The 18,323-nt window shown below is 43.0% G+C and overlaps 1 protein-coding gene across 1 annotated transcript in view; it reads left to right on the top strand.

The window, feature by feature from the left end:
* The window catches only part of LOC126195200 (protein furry), a 1,217,589-nt gene that overhangs the window by 252,832 nt on the left and 946,434 nt on the right, over nt 1-18,323 (top strand). The window contains exon 23 of the mRNA XM_049933718.1: nt 4,304-4,458. Within this exon, the coding sequence (XP_049789675.1) occupies nt 4,304-4,458 (155 nt within the window). The remainder of the gene's footprint in view (nt 1-4,303; nt 4,459-18,323) is intronic.

The raw sequence follows: 18,323 nt of genomic DNA, 5'->3' as shown, positions 1-18,323 counted from the left end.
ATGTTAACTGGAATACTTTCTTTCAAATTCTGAAGGTGGCAGGGGTAAAATACAGGGAGCGAAAGGCTATTTACAATTTGTACAGAAACCAAATGGCAGTTATAAGAGTCGAGGGGCATGAAAGGGAAGCAGTGGTTGGGAAAGGAGTGAGACGGGATGTAGCCTATCCCTGACGTTATTCAATTTGTATATTGAGCAAGCAGTAAAGGAAACAAAAGAAAAATTCGGAGTAGGTATTAAAATCCATGGGGAAGAAATAAAAACTTTGAGGTTCGCCGATGACATTGTAATTCTGTCAGAGACAGCAAAGGACTTGGAAGAGCAGTTGAACGGAATGGACAGTGTCTTGAAAGGAGGATATAAGATGAACATCAACAAAAGCAAAACGAGGATAATGGAATGTAGTCAAATTAAGTCGGGTGATGCTGAGGGAATTAGATTAGGAAATGAGACACTTAAAGTAGTAAAGGAGTTTTGCTATTTATGGAGTAAAATAACCGAATGTGGTAGAAGTAGAGAGGATATAAAATGTAGACTGGCAATGGCAAGGAAAGCGTTTCTCAAGAAGAGAAATTTGTTCACATCGAGTATAGATTTAAGTGTCAGGAAGTCGTTTCTGAAAGTATTTGTATGGAGTGTAGCCATGTATGGAAATGAAACATGGACGATAAATAGTTTGGACAAGAAGAGAATAGAAGCTATCGAAATGTGGTGCTACAGAAGAATGCTGAATATAAGGTGGGTAGATCACGTAACCAATGAGGAGGTATTGAATAGGATTGGGGAGAAGAGAAGTTTGTGGCACAACTTGACTAGAAGAAGGGATCGGTTGGTAGGACATGTTTTGAGGCATCGAGGGATCACAAATTTAGCATTGGAGGGCAGCGTGGAGGTTAAAAATCGTAGACGGAGACCAAGAGATGAATACACTAAGCAGATTCAGAAGGATGTAGGTTGCAGTAGGTACTGGGAGATGATGAAGCTTGCACAGGATAGAGTAGCATGGAGAGCTGCATCAAACCAGTCTCAGGACTGAAGACCACAACAACAACAACATGGTTTATTAATGACAAATTTCGTAAGTGAATATATGTATTGCGAAGGTACTGTGAATATCCCGAGTTCCTTAAAGAAATGTGTGCAAGATAATCTTGGGTGGGCTCCAGCTCTTATTCTGGTTACACGATTTTATGCAATGAATACTTTCTCTCTTAATGACGAATTGCCCCAAAATATGATGCCATATGAAAGCAGTAAATGAAAATAGGCATAGTAGGCCAATTTACTGATATGTTTATCACCAAAATTTGCAATAACCCTAATAGCGTAAGTAGCTGAACCTAACCATTTCAGCAGATCATCGACATGTTTCTTCCAATTCAATTTCTCATCAGTGCACACATCTGGAAATTTTGAGTATTCTGCCTTAGCAACAGACTTCCGTTCATTTTCTATATTTATCAATGGTGTTATGCCATTTACTGTACAGAATTGTATAAACTGTGTTTTCTCAAAATTTAGTGAGAGTCCATTTGCAGAGACCCACTGAATAATTTTCTGAAAGACATTATTTGCAATTTCCGCAGCTAATTCTTGCTTCTTGGGTGTAATTACTATACTTGTATCATCAGCAAAAAGGACTAACTTTGCATATTCGTGAATATAGTGTGGCAAGTCATCAATATACACTCCTAGAAATGGAAAAAAGAACACATTGACACCGGTGTGTCAGACCCACCATACTTGCTCCGGACACTGCGAGAGGGCTGTACAAGCAATGATCACACGCACGGCACAGCGGACACACCAGGAACCGCGGTGTTGGCCGTCGAATGGCGCTAGCTGCGCAGCATTTGTGCACCGCCGCCGTCAGTGTCAGCCAGTTTGCCGTGGCATACGGAGCTCCATCGCAGTCTTTAACACTGGTAGCATGCCGCGACAGCGTGGACGTGAACCGTATGTGCAGTTGACGGACTTTGAGCGAGGGCGTATAGTGGGCATGCGGGAGGCCGGGTGGACGTACCGCCGAATTGCTCAACACGTGGGGCGTGAGGTCTCCACAGTACATCGATGTTGTCGCCAGTGGTCGGCGGAAGATGCACGTGCCCGTCGACCTGGGACCGGACCGCAGCGACGCACGGATGCACGCCAAGACCGTAGGATCCTACGCAGTGCCGTAGGGGACCGCACCGCCACTTCCCAGCAAATTAGGGACACTGTTGCTCCTGGGGTATCGGCGAGGACCATTCGCAACCGTCTCCATGAAGCTGGGCTACGGTCCCGCACACCGTTAGGCCGTCTTCCGCTCACGCCCCAACATCGTGCAGCCCGCCTGCAGTGGTGTCGCGACAGGCGTGAATGGAGGGACGAATGGAGACGTGTCGTCTTCAGCGATGAGAGTCGCTTCTGCCTTGGTGCCAATGATGGTCGTATGCGTGTTTGGCGTCGTGCAGGTGAGCGCCACAATCAGGACTGCATACGACCGAGGCACACAGGGTCAACACCCGGCATCATGGTGTGGGGAGCGATCTCCTACACTGGCCGTACACCACTGGTGATCGTCGAGGGGACACTGAATAGTGCACGGTACATCCAAACCGTCATCGAACCCATCGTTCTACCATTCCTAGACCGGCAAGGGAACTTGCTGTTCCAACAGGACAATGCACGTCCGCATGTATCCCGTGCCACCCAACGTGCTCTAGAAGGTGTAAGTCAACTACCCTGGCCAGCAAGATCTCCGGATCTGTCCCCCATTGAGCATGTTTGGGACTGGATGAAGCGTCGTCTCACGCGGTCTGCACGTCCAGCACGAACGCTGGTCCAACTGAGGCGCCAGGTGGAAATGGCATGGCAAGCCGTTCCACAGGACTACATCCAGCATCTCTACGATCGTCTCCATGGGAGAATAGCAGCCTGCATTGCTGCGAAAGGTGGATATACACTGTACTAGTGCCGACATTGTGCATGCTCTGTTGCCTGTGTCTATGTGCCTGTGGTTCTGTCAGTGTGATCATGTGATGTATCTGACCCCAGGAATGTGTCAATAAAGTTTCCCCTTCCTGGGACAATGAATTCACGGTGTTCTTATTTCAATTTCCAGGAGTGTATATTAAGAACAATAAGGGACCCAAGACTGAACCCTGTGGGGCACCATTCTTGATACCTCCCTAGTTAGAGGACTCTGCTGGTTTTTGTAGACTATCTGTACTGTTAATTTCAACCTTCTGCATTCTTCCAGTTAAGTATGAATTAAACCATTTGTGCACTGTCCCACTCATACCACAATACTTAAGCTTATATAGAAGAATTTCATGATTCACACTATCAAAAGCCTTTGAGTGATCACAAAATATCCCAATGGGTGATGTTCGGTTATTCATTGCATTTAATGTTTGATCAGTGAAAGCATATATAGCATTTTCTGTTGAAAAGCCTTTCTGAAAACCAAATTGACATTTTGTAAGTACTTCATTTTTACAAATATGTGATGCTACTCTTGAATACATTACTTTTTCAAGAATTTTGGACAAAGTTGTCAGAAGTGAGATTGGGCAGTAGTTGTTAGCATCAGATCTATCCCCTTTTTTATACGATGGTTGAACAATAGCATATTTCAGTCTATCTGGAAAAATTCCCTGTTTCACTGAGCTACTACATATGTGGCTGAGAATCCTACTTATTTTTTGGGACCAAGCTTTTAGTACTCTGTTGGAAATGCCATCAATTTCATGTGAGCTTTTAATTTTATCAAATTGCGTAGGTACTGCCTCTTCCATATACTACCTTGCATTTTTTAATGAATAGCTGGAACCTATTTTCTCTACAACACTTAAAAAATGATTATTAAAAATGTTTTCTACTTCTGACTTCTTGTTAACAAACTTTTCATTGTGTTTGATAGAAATACTGTCTTCCGGTGATCTCGGTTGCCCTGTTTCCCTTTTCACAATATTCCAAATTGTTTTAATTTTATTATCAGAGGTGCTAATCTCAGACATAATGCATATGCTTCTGGACTTTTTAATAACTTTTCTTAATACAGTGCAGTAGTTTTTATAATGTTTCATTGTTTCGGGATCATTACTCCTCCTAGCTATAAGATACATTTCCCTTTTCTGTTTACAAGATATTTTTATCCCTTTAGTAAGCCATGGCTTTGTACATCGGGTTAGATTGTGTGTATGTATGAGCTGATGTCATGTCTCCGCTTTTATGCAAGTATCATCTCTCGCCTGTTTCCGCGTTATGCTGGTGGTGTAGGAGTGTGTGCTGGTGTAGGAGTGTGTGCTGTGTGCTGCAGATCTACCAGCTGGCGCGGGAGACGGCAGTGCTGCTGCTGGAATGCAACCCGGACATCGGCCCGCTGCTGGACTGGGTGGTGGACCGCTGCTACACGGGCAGCCCGCAGGTCGCCGACGGCTGCTTTCTCGCGCTCGCCACCATCTTCAGTGCCAGGTCAGTGGCCGCCCATCTTTTACTACTATTCGGGACATTTTTCAGGAATCCGCACACCGTGGAAGAACTTCGGGACAGAGGCGTCACGAATTCGTTAAATTAAAATCGATATCGGTGAAACAAATCATAATTACGATCAGAATTTGTTCGATAAAACAGGTGGCACCATGGATACATGTAGAGAACTATGCTTCACTAGTTCCGTCCTGCAAAAGAACTGTCCCAGAATCTAGAGCTGCGAAACACAAACTACTATCTTCTCATTTTGTGGAATGCCTTTAAAATAAGGGTACAGTAGCTACTTGTTTAGAAAGGATTGCCCTCATATTCAAGTTATGAAAAACCAAATAGATTTTATAAGAACTGCTCACTGAAGGGGAGATAGTTCCCTTTTACGAAAAAAGATGGAGCATTGACTCCATGGTGCGCTATACCTTTGCACAATGATTTTTGTATCTCTCTGGGATAATGAAATTAATGATTCATGAGTCCATTCATCAGGTTCGTATTTCCGAATAGTATTTCCTGTGTTTTCAAACATATTTATATTGGTTCTTCTAAAATTATTGAACGATTTCCTAAGGCTATGTTTTCACCAACTCCGACGACATTGATTATGACCGGCCCAAATATTTCACGAAATAAGCGTCAAACGAAAAAATTACAAAGAACGAAACTTGTCTAGCTTGAAGGGGGAAACCATATGGCGCTATGATTGGCCCGCTAGATGGCGCTGCCATATGTCAAACGGATATCAACTGCGTTTTTTAAAATAGGAGCCCCCATTTTTTATTACATATTCGTGTAGTACGTAAAGAAATATGAATGTTTTAGTTGGACCACTTTTTTCGCTTTGTGATAGATGGCGCTGTAATAGTCACAAACATGTGGCTCACAATTTTAGACGAACAGTTGGTAACAGGTAGGTTTTTTTTAATTAAAATACAGTACGTAGGTACTTTTGAACATTTTATTTCGGCTGGCCCAATGTGATACATGGACGTTTGTGAATTTATCATTTCTGAGAACACATGCTGTTACAGCGTGATTATCTGTAAATACCACATTAATGCAATAAATGCTCAAAATGATGTCCGTCAACCTCAATGCATTTGGCAATACGTGTAACGACATTCCTCTCAACAGCGAGTAGTTCGCCTTTCGTTATGTTCGCACATGCATTGACAATGCGCTGGCGCATGTTGTCAGGCGTTGTCGGTGGATCACGATAGCAAATATCTTTCAACTTTTCCCACAGAAAAAAATTCGGGGACGTCAGATCCGGTGAACGTGCGCGCCGTGGTATGGCGCTTCGACGACCAATCCACCTGTCATGGAATATGCTGTTCAATACAGCTTCAACCGCACGCGAGCTATGTGCCGGACATCCATCATCTTGGAAGTACATCGCCATCCTGTCATGCAGTGAAACATCTTGTAGTAACATCGGTAGAATATTACGTAGGAAATCAGCATACATTGCACCATTTAGATTGCCATCGATAAAATGGGGGCCAGTTATCCTTCCTCCCATAATGCCGCACCTACATTAACCCGCCAAGGTCGCTGATGTTCCACTTGTCGCAGCCATAGTGGATATTCCGTTGCCCAATAGTGCATATTATGCCGGTGTACGTTACCGCTGTTGGTGAATGACGCTTCGTCGCTAAATAGAACGCGTGCAAAAAATCTGTCATCGTCCCATAATTTCTCTTGTGCCCGGTGACAGAACGGTACAGGACGTTCAAAATCGTCGCCATGCAATTCCTGGTGAATGGAAGTATGGTACGGGTGCAATCGATGTTGAAGTGTAGCATTCTCAACACCGACGTTTTTGAGGTTCCCGATTCTCGCGCAATTTGTCTGCTACTGATGTGCGGATTAGCCGCGACAGCAGCTAAAACACCTACTTGGGCATCATCATTTGTTGCAGGTCGTGGTTGACGTTTCACATGTGGCTGAACACTTCCTGTTTCCTTAAATAACGCTACTATCCGGCGAACGGTCCGGAGACTTGGACGATGTCGTCCAGGATACCGAGCAGCGTACATGGCACACGCCCGTTGGGCATTTTGATCAGAATAGCCATACATCAACACGATATCGACCTTTTCCGCAATTGGTAAACGGTCCATTTTAACACGGTAATGTATCACGAAGCAAATACCGTCCGCACTGGCGGAATGTTACGTGATACCACGTACTTATACGTTTGTGGCTATTGCAGTGCCATCTATCACAAAGCGAAAAAAGTGGCCCAACTAAAACATTCATATGTCTTTACGTGCTACACGAATATGTAATAAAAATGGGGGTTCCTGTTTAAAAAAACGCAGTTGATATCCGTTTGACCTATGGCAGCGCCATCTAGCGGGCCAACCATAGCGCCATCTGGTTTCCCCCTTCAAGGTAGACGAGTTTCGTTCTTTTTAGTATTTTCGTTTGATGCTCATTTAGTGAGATATTTGGCCCGGGCTCTATCAATGGACCACCCTGTATACAGTATAATACGATCATCTTAGAAGTAACGTCGGCACTTCATCATAAAATCGTCGTCTGTAAGTTGCGAGATCTTCGAGATCCAGGATAAAACACTGCTCCAAGTGCAGGCTAAATCCTGCCGGCGAACCGTAATTAGTACAGCATTACGAGATTCTTAAAGAATGTTACAACAGTTCATGTGGCAAGAGGCCTTGGGTTTAACAATTCAAACGTCGTACTTTTTGAATATGAAACACAGCGTTCCTACCGTAGGGAAACAGGTCAACACATCTTGTCTGTAAGGTCGTATGGGAGCATACACTACGTTCACAAGATTTAATTCGACGCAAAATAGCTGCGACTGATGACAGAGATATGCAAATTGGGCACTTTGCTCGCTCGTACTCGCTCAGGGATGGCGTGCGCTAGTATGAAAGCCCCGAGCGGGCAGAGAAGGCTGCGGTCGAGCGGGGCGCCACGCTACGGAGAGGCGTTCGCCGTTTGCTGTTGGCGCCGTTAATAGTAGCAGCTCTGTGTGACTGCAGGCTCACGTTGCCTTTGGCATCTCCCATCATTTGACGCCGCTACACCCAGACCAATGTAGTGTATTCCTGGGTGGTAGTGTCTAAGAGAGATAGCACTTCGATCCATAAGAGCAAATTGCTCACTTTATGCAATAACGAAAATCTGCAAACAATTCAAAGTTTAACAGGAAAACTGACTATCTACCAATTTATGTAACGACAGTCGCTCTCAGAATGAAAAATCGTATTGCTGTTTTTTTATGACACCATCTGTTTTATTGATTAAAGTGTACATACAGTACCTGGGTTTTACCGCCTAAGAAATTGGAAATCAAACGGAAGCAAAATTGTCTCCAAACTATTCTCTCTTATCGTTTCTTCCACCTTTCAAGTGTATTGTCGCCGTCACCATTATCCGTTAGGGCTAAACACAAGTCAAACTCGTCGGTAGATTAAGTACGGCGTTGCGCACAGCTAGTTACTCTGAAAATAGAGTCTTCATTTTTTGGCTGGTGAGCACTGCTGACAGTCCCTCGGTGGTCCTAAATAATATTTGCAGGTATCACAAAAACAGAGTAAAATACTTCTTGTAATTTTCTCCTAATTTACCTGGAACTGATATTTCATCACAGATGTATTGCACAGTATTTAATAAGTCATCTCAATCATAAGCGGGCATGATTTTTAACAATCTAAAGAGCAGCCACAGAAATTTTGGTATTCTCTGCAACGTCCGAATTTCGATTTTCTCCCCTGTGAAACGGAGACAGCGCTTTTCCAGCACTCGTGGTACCTATAGTTAACAGACGACAATGTGACAGTTATACTGTACTCTCAGATACCAGGGACACTGAAATTGGCGTTTTTGAGTTAAATTCAGTTTTCATTTGCTGGACGCGCAGCGTGTGTGAAAATATAAAACCTGGTATATGTGGTAATTTAAATGTACTTCTGTATCGTCGGGCATTGCGTTACCATGACTTCTGTTTGTAAACCCGTAGCGAAACAAGCTGAATTGTAGGATAATTCTTGTCTTCGAGCGCTTCTGTTGCATGTGTGATTGGCTTTAAAATTGTCACGATTCCTGACAGTATTGTTATCGTAACTTGTATGTTTTTCGGAAATACCCTTCTCTTCAAGGATTTCCACGATGTTGTCGTACTGCCTGACTACAAAGTAACATTCTAAACAAGCTGTTCATCTAGTCACCGTTTCTTGTTTCAAGTGTGTGTGTGTATCACTGGTTGTCTTCATTGAAACGGAAAATAACTTTGGCAGCAAAAATCGTGGAATGCGCCAGTGTAACCTTATTCTTCAAGTAATCGTCATGGAAACGTTTTTCAGTATTGTGTTCTAAACATATATAATGCATGCGTAATGCTGAAAGGATTACAAGGCCATGCTTATATTAGCTCCTCGGTCAGTGACGAATAAAATATGAAGATGCTGGTGATTTACTCGTAAGGTAAATAATGTTTCCTCAACGTAGTTCTTAAACAAATTCCCCAGATATTTTTCTTCTGAGGAAAGTGAATTGTTATCAGTACCATACTGGCAATGGCTGATCATGATTAAGTGCACAGTAACAGGTTGATTACAATTTTTCCCATCTCTATTGGCCCACATATCCACTGTAAATGCACATACCTTCACCCTCATGGCCTGAATATACTGCACATCATACTCGTCATATTTCATCGGCTGTTCTTCCTGTGTTTCGTGCTACTGTCGTAGAATGAGGCAAAATGTTAGGGTGTCAACATGTCCCAATTCTGAACACCGTTTACAAATTCCTGACATAAAGCACGAAATTCACCACCTGATATTAACATAAATGAACATAGATCTCTGGCCGCACGTCTACACACTTTTTAGCGTTCAGTGAAACTGCAGTGCTTCAGAACTTATATTTTATGGTATTCTGGAGATGTGTTACACTGGATCTGAATGAAAATATCTCCCAAACTCTGCTGCGACCACTGCCTCTCGCACTTAGAATGTGTTCTTTAGAATCAAATTCCGTTTTAATATTCTCCTTCGTCTTACGTACGCGCGTCATGCTCCGACAACGAGCAACTGAGCAGCGAATGGGTAATCAGAGTAGATAGATGGTTGGGGCATTCGAGCATTGGGTGCTCAACGAGCGTGAAAGAACTCGAGTGCAGTTGCTACCCGCGTGCAAAGTGGCTGTATTAACATCTCCCGGTCTTTCTCGGAACTACATGCACCGAGCATAAACGCCAGATGCAGATCTCTTAACAGATGTGGTCTTCTGTGTGTCGGCGATTGGACACTGTGCAGCGAGCTGAAGTGCTATAGTCTTCCAGTGAACTGAAGAGCTAGTAGCTCTCAAAGAATCGATTTCACATTTAATAGGATACTGCAGCATGTGATGATTTGCGTAGGTCCTGTCAGTGTGCGTGTTTTGCGTTACTTACTTTAGTTATTTATATTTTTATCTCATTATTCACGCGTTTACAGAAAAATAAACGCTTCAGGGGCACCCTGCGCACTGCATCATCATTGGTTTAAAAAGGCAGACTGCAGAAGTTCCGGTATAACTTTGTGAAACAGCCTGTCGTTTCTGCTTGTGATGGAGTTAGAGACAGTGCAGACTCGCCTGCTCGCTCTCCAGTTTGCAGATGAACTGTAGCACTGATGTTATTTCTTCATCTACCAACGACTACGAGCAGTGAGCACGTTAATTTCGTCGCTATCGTTTTGAGTGGCTTTCTCATTTTTTACATTTCATCCGGTCTCACAGATATGATCACATGTTCAAAACGACGCTGATGGGTGAGCGTAGTCTGACAGACTTTGGTGTTAAACAGCATAGCAGAATAACACCAGGTGTGGTATGAGGCGTCATTAGACGTACAAAGTATCTGGACTCTTACGTATTGAAGGGGCTTCTAAATAGCAACTACAGCGTCGGAGAATTTGTAGCCCATAGAGGCGCCAGTCCTCTAGACAACCCGAGAAACAATACCGATTGAGGTCGCACAGTGGTTATGACACTGGTATTGCCTTCGGCTGGAGATAGGTTACAGTTCATGATTAACCACCCTGATTTAAGTTTTGCGCGGTTTTTGTGGATTAGTTAAGGGAATACCGGAATGATTTCTTTGAAAAAGAACCAGACATTTTCACCTCCCTATCCCTTCCCTATCCGAACGTGTGCTGCGACTCTACAACCTCGATAATGATTAATTCCACATAATACCGAAACCCAAACAAATTTATATTACTAAATGGCTAAACCGGTCCATGTTTCATGGAACAGAGTCACCGTTTCAGGTTGCTAAACTAACGATTTCCTGGAGGAACAAAAATTGGATTTTCAATATTTCGTATAATTATTGACCGAATTAAAAAAATGCTGTCAAAATCAGTTCATTACGCTGGATGTGTAACTCAGTAAGACAAAAAAATTGTTCAAATGACTCTGAGCACTATGGGACTTAACTTCTGATGTCATCAGTCCCCTAGAACTTAGAACTACTTAAACCTAACTAACCTAAGGACATCACACACATCCATACCCGTGGCAGGATTCGAACCTGCGACCGTAGCGGTCGCGCCGTTCCAGACTGTAGCGCCTAGAACCGCTCGGCCACCCCGGCCGGCTCAGGAAGACAAGTATTTCAGTGTGAAACTGCGTATATGTCTTGAGGCACCGTAACTTACGGCTGTATTGATCCAGTATTTGAGAATGGAAGCATCTAGCGACTTGCAACAGACTTTACACACAATTTCAAAACTGTACCAGACTTTTTCTTGCTGACACTCACTACAAAATTCACAACAAATGAAAGGGAAAAAGTGTGTCACTACATTTTCGCTGTTCCTGCAGCAAAACTGCCGCATCAGGCATGACATTTCAGTTCATTACTTCTTCACTACTAATTCTATTAGCAGCAAATTTTGTAGATGTAGCTGCAAAATTATATCATTGTACGACTTACAGTTCAGGAGATAAGACATATAAAGATTGAGACGCATGAAAACTAGCTTTTACTTAGAACGGAGTACAAAATACCCAGACTAAACTTATCTCGTGTTTACAATGAGAGCACTTAGCGATTAACAACAATTTTAAACGTAATGTCAAACATTTTCTTAAATTTTTCTCGTTTACATGCTTAACGTCAAATATTTAACAAAGAAATTCATTTGTAAAGTAATCATAAGTTTGAAGCCATTTCAAATATCAGAGTTTGATTTCTTGCGGAATATGAGTTTACTGGTCTTGAAAAAAAAAAACCTACTGATTATTGCGGTACCACAGCCATACTGCATAGTGCATGCGTTGGTTACGTCTTGTTTCTGTCTTTATGTCACACTAGTATCGTATATCCAGTTCACAACAGTTTTCCCATTGTACCGTCAGAGTCCAATGAATGTGCTTGACGCTCTGTCAAGCGTTATACCATTGTATGCTGCTGTTGATATTGTGCGTCTGACAGAAATCGTTATAATCTTTCCATTTCACTTCACTGACCCCTACTGTATCTAGAATCAGCCTGTGCGTTTCCGATTTCAGATTTTATAGCTTCCCTACCACGTTGAAATTTGTGTCATTTCACGTTTCGATTGGAAATATGCTACCCTTTTGTTCTTTTCAAGATTACCTCCCCACTGGCAGCCCCCAACCGGGGATACAGATGGCCGAAATCTTTTGCCTGTGGAGAGATCATCACAAGACACTTTTTCAGTTACTTGCTCTCACAGATGCTATGACGTTAAATGTCGCTGGTCTGACCACAGTGACACGTCTCTCGATATTCCAGCTTTAATGTGGATGTTGCGTGAGGCAGTATCTGTTGTTCATTTGAATGGACGGGGCTGCTCACATGTCTGAGGTTACCATCATTTAGCGTACACGATCGGCCACTACGCTGATCGTGTTGCGAAATGATGCGTTCGAGGAAGTACTCTGAATCCATTTTCAGCTCCGTGGATCGATGTGTCCTGAATGGCCGAACAGCTTCGGCGTAGCAGCATTACAGGCGTCTCGCTCTGCATTCGGGATATGATATATTGTACTGTGTTGCCGAAACTGCGTTAGAAAAATTCACACAGCCCTCGAAATTTTCTAACTGAAGAAATACTTATAACGCACCATTTTTACAACTCTTATACCACCACCACTTTTTTGCGCCATACCACTGTTTTGACTACCGGTATCTCACGACTTTTAGCAGATCCCCGTAGACTGTACCGTGGGTATTTACAACGTGCATGCTAGATAAAATTATGATATAGTATACCTCAAAGTATTGTGTTCGATGTCTCACGTTACGTTACTTTGCTGAACGATGAAATTTTTGAAAATGAAAACACTGCAACCATTAAACCGAGTTGATTTTCTGCTCTTTGTTAGCGAAGATGGGAGGTCAGAATTGAGGGCCTCGTTTGCTATAAGGTCATCAGAGAAGAAACATCGGCTTAGTAGGCCATACACGAGACAAACCTTGACTATTAATGGCAGGACGAGCATTCGAATCCCGCTCCTCCTGAATGGGAGTCGAGTGTCTTAACCAAATACGTCGAGCTGTTTGGTAACTAAAAGTTTATCGTGTAACTTAATGGTGTACAGCTGGGTCAAACGCAGGAACAGGCAAGAAAGAACCACAACATCTGTGATTCTTCTGTTCCACCCGCCATGTTAGTTGATTGAACAGTTCACCGTCGTGTTGCCGGTTCACAGTTTATAGCGGGCACAGTATTTCGGCGATGAGACATGTCACCAAGTCACGCCTGATATGTGTGATCGCCGGAACATAATGACCGCTGTACGCTGCGAACTGGCAGCACATCTTTGGACTGTTCGATCAATTATAACATCGTCTGAACGTTGGTCATTGTACAAGCAATTTCCCTCGCATAAAAGTAGCATGAAAACTGGCATTATACACTGTTGTCCATTAAAACTGCAACACCGTGAAGGCAGCATGCAAAAAACACCGTAGTGTTCTACATGCTTGGATACGCAAATGATTGGGATTCCAGTGCAACCGCACAAAGTAACTAGGAATAATGCCAGCTACATTCATCAGAAAAGGAGAGATTATCCGGCGCAGTGTTTATTTCTTCCACATATTCTCCTAAACTACTACACCGATTTTGTGAAAAAGGAGTGTAGCCCAGACTTTATTCATCAAATAACGGATAATGGAAGTATTTAGTAACTTGCAACAAACTTTATACATAATTTCAAATCTACAGGAAACTTTTTCTCGCTGACGACCGCCAAAAAATGATGGAAGGAAAAAAGTTTATCGTTTACTACAGTTCCGCTGTTTATACAGTAAAACTGTCGCATGAGGCATAACTTTTTGATTTATTTCTTCTTTACTACTAACTATATTCGCGACATATTTTGCAAACACTATTCATGTATACCACTCAATGTACCTGTAAATTGTATCTTTGTGCGAGACATAGTTCAAGAGACATGATGTCACAAACACTGACACGTGAAAAACTGCGCGTCATACATGATGTTTAGAATTATGACATCTTTTCTATGAATTCTATTTGCAACACATTTCGCAGTAACCAAGTATACTACATGTACATTTATACTCCGCAAGCCACCCAACGGTGTGTGGCGGAGGGCACTTTACGTGCCACTGTCATTATCTCCCTTTCCTGTTCCAGTCGCGTATGGTTAGTGGGAAGAACGACTGCCGGAAAGCCTCCATGCGCGCTCGAATCTCTAATTTTACATTCGTGATCTCCTCGGGAGGTATAAGTAGGGGGAAGCAATATATTCGGTACCTCATCCAGAAACGCACCCTCTCTAAACCTGGACAGCAAGCTACACCGCGATGCAGAACGCCTCTCTTGCAGAGTCTGCCACTTGAGTTTGCTAAACTTCTCCGTAACGCTATCACGCTTACCAAATAACCCTGAGACGAAACGCGCCGCTCTTCTTTGGATCTTCTCTATCTCCTCTGTCAATCCGACCTGGTACGGATCCCACACTGATGAGCAATACTCAAGTATAGGTCGAACGAGTGTTTTGTAAGCCATCTCCTTTGTTGATGGACTACATTTTCTAAGGACTCTCCCAATGAATCTCAACCTGGCACCCGCCTTACCAACAATTAATTTTATATGATCATTCCACTTCAAATCGTTCCGTACGCATACTCCCAGATATTTTACATAAGTAACTGCTACCAGTGTTTGTTTCGCTATCATATAATCATACAATAAAGGATCCTTCTTTCTATGTATTCGGAATACATTACATTTGTCTATGTTAAGGGTCAGTTGCCGATCCCTGCACCAAGTGTCTATTCGCTGCAGATCTTCCTGCATTTCGCTGCAATTTTCTAATGCTGCAACTTCTCTGTATACAATATCATCCGCGAAACTTCCGACACTATCTACTAGGTCATTTATATGTATATTGTGAAAAGCAATGGTCTCATAACACTCCCCTGTGGCACGCCAGAGGTTACTTTAACGTCTGTAGACGTCTCTCCGTTGAGAAGAACATGGTGTGTTTTGTTTGCTCAAAACTCTTCAATCCAGCCACACAGCTGGTCTGATATTCCGTAGGCTCTTCCTTTATCAGGCGACAGTGCGGAACTGTATCGAACGCCTTCCGGGTGCTGGGTGCAACTACAAAATTATGTCGTAGTACGATACAGAGTTCAGGAGATATGCTGTCATAAACATTGAACTGCGTGGAAACGAAAGTGAGGGCGAAATTCGCGAGAGATACAGGTGAAATATGTGTGAAAAGTGTTAAATATATGTCAAATAGACCTACATGTAACATACGTACGTAGGCAAAGTCACAGACAAAAAGCTTCTCCTAAACCCCTGAATCGATTTCAACCAAAATCGGTACACATATTACTTCCTATCTGGAAAGAAATTCTGTGGAGATAAGAACCAGCAAACTCTTCTTGGTAAATTTTGGAAATTTGTGTTAAGTTCCTATGCGACCAAGCTGCTGAGATCATCGGTCTCTAGGCTTAGACACTACTTAAACTAACTAACTTAACGTTAAGGACAACACACACACCCATGCCCGAGAAAGGACTCGAACCTCCGATGGGGGGCGCTGCGCGAACCGTGACTTGACGCCTAAGACTGCACGTGTACCACGAGCTGCTCCCTATTGGAGGGGGAAAAGAAGCGAGAGAGAGAGAGAGGGGGGGGGGGGGGCAGATGGTCAGAGAAATGAAGGAGGAGGAGTTGGGTAGAAAGAGGAGGTAGGAGCGGATGGACAGAGAGAGGAGGAAGGAGGACATGGACTAATAGAAGATCTGAATAAATACAAGTCCAGGGAACGCTTGGTACTCAGTCAAAGGGTGTTATGCGTCTTGTAATAAGGAGAACCCTCTACCAGGTCACGTCCGAATTTGACACCGGTAGGTTCGCGGCCTACGCAGATTTCGGTTTATCGTTCCGCGATATTGCTACTCGCTTTGAGCGGGATCAAACAAGTGTTGTGGTATCGTGGGAATATGGAATAGATGGGTTCAGGAGGGGTGAGAAGTATTCAACACCTTGACGGTTCGTAATGGCACCACGCAAATAGTGTCCAAGGGGACAGGCATGTTATTTCTCTCTGCCGTGCATCATAATGCAGCTACGTCACGTACCTTTGAGTCGGGAACGGGTTTGTTTCCCGCGAGACAAGTATCCGCACGAACAGTGCGACGATACAGCCTGTCATCTGCGCAACCACTGTTGCGGTTCCTCTCGACGCGGCGGCAGAGAAAGGCGCGGCGACAGTGTTGCAGCCATTGACAACACTGATCCAGGAGAGGCAGCACGTCGTCTTTCCAGAAGAGTTTCTCTTCTGCCTACAGCATCAGAATGGACGCATTCGTGTGCGGAGCCTCCGTGAACGACCTGCGTGACGATATGGGGAGCCATTGATTACACAACAGAATCTCTTCTGGCTCGCATAGTCGGTAGTTCGGAGAGCAGACGTTACATTTGTTACATGTTAATCATCCATAGCATGGTGTTTCATTTGGCAACAAACCGTAAATTTAAGTATAATATTAAGATAGCCAATAGCATGTGCGTGAATGGTGCTGCGATAGTCAGTAGCATGTGCATGGATGGTGCTGCTGCTGGGCAACACAACTGAGTCTAGTTGCATCGAGCTAGACTGTGTTTAGCGTCGTTACACTCGCAGACATAGTTCAAAATCGATAACCTTTGCTGAAGGTCGAGTGTTCATAGGTACGCGCGAAACCAGATGAAAGAGTGAATTAAGTCTGCCACTTACATCACGTCCCATTAGATTTTTAAGGTATGAGAAATTATGTGTAATGCTAGCACAGAGTATGTATCTATGCCACTGTAACTGAAGGATTAGTAATTAATATTTTTGATTTGTTGCCTTATGGTAACAAACCTAAATTACTTATAAATCGCCGGCCGCGGTGATCTCGCGGTTCTAGGCGCGCAGTCCGGAACCGTGCGACTGCTACGGTCGCAGGTTCGAATCCTGCCTCGGTCATGGATGTGTGTGATGTCCTTAGGTTAGTTAGGTTTAAGTAGTTCTAAGTTCTAGGGGACTGATGACCACAGAAGTTGAGTCCCATAGTGCTCAGAGCCATTTGAGCCACTTATAAATCGGAATTTCTACTTTCAACCTACTACATACTATTTTCTGTGTTAGACACAACCCCCAACTATTGGTTTCCCAAAAGACACACAAGCAATAGAGGATTAAGGCCGGTGGCAGCCCCTATCTTCGAAAAATCCGTGACTTTATCTTCCAAGAAGATAACGCCAGAACAAACGCTGCGCACTGTGTCCTGACCTTGATGCAGAGAGCGATCGATGTTGACCTGGGCAGCCAAACATGTGGTCGTAGATTGCCGACCGACAGGCACGCTGTCACTCGCTAGCCGTTGCTACACACGATGCAAGCCGTAGTGTTCGTAGTCCTCCCACACCATACAGTATGCATTGCAATCGAGTGTGATTACGTATATCGGAGCTACTGGAAAGGCATCCGTTATAAAGAAAATAAACCGAGCTGATGTGGAAACATGTACAGCTTATCGTTACTACGTGTGATTACTCGTAAACTGCCCTAATAGCGAATGAGTGTAAATATGCTTAATTGCAAAGATTAATTTTAATAGTAGAATATGGTATTAATTAAAGAAAACACTGGAACTAAAATTTCATTACGTAAACCAGTAAGACAGTCCCCTGTACTAAAGTCAATTTATTTCAGAAACCAGTGAGGTTAGATTGAACTTACGTAACGATTAGTAATACATGTGTGGGCGACAACATTATTATTATTATTCCAGGATCTAATTTGTCTAGGCAAGTGAACACAAAAATTACTCAGTCTAATTCAAGTATATATTCAAAACTACAGAATTCTTTAAAAGCAAAACATTGCATTACGTGATGCAGTAATAATTACGTTATTGTCACTGATTCTGACTAACCAGCCTTTCCAAATATTTGAAACTCGTTATCAAAAATACAGTAATTAAATATGAACGTCACCCAGAATGACAACCAACTACTAAGGCAACGCTGAAATAAGACAGCGAAGAAATCAGTGCAGAAGTTTACCTAAACACGTAAATGTTAGTAGTACATTAGAGTAAAAGTTAAAAGTCACGGTATTTTGCAAGATTCAATAATTCCAACAGTTGTCGGATATTACTTTCAAAAATTAATTAAGACTGTTTCTGTACACAGAGTACGGAATGGCGTGGAGAAAAGCTTACCTTTACTTTCTGGCAAAGTTATAATTTTTTTACATTGAAATATTTCTTTCATTCACAGTGTGACTTTCAGTATTTAGGATGACAGAATATAGACCGGTTTTAAGGCAACAATGACTTAATG

The sequence above is a fragment of the Schistocerca nitens genome, chromosome 1 (genome assembly GCF_023898315.1).
Source record: "Schistocerca nitens isolate TAMUIC-IGC-003100 chromosome 1, iqSchNite1.1, whole genome shotgun sequence".
NCBI classification, from domain to species: Eukaryota; Metazoa; Arthropoda; class Insecta; order Orthoptera; family Acrididae; genus Schistocerca; species Schistocerca nitens.
Note: the sequence above shows the minus strand (reverse complement) of the source record. Positions and strands in the feature narration are given on the sequence as shown.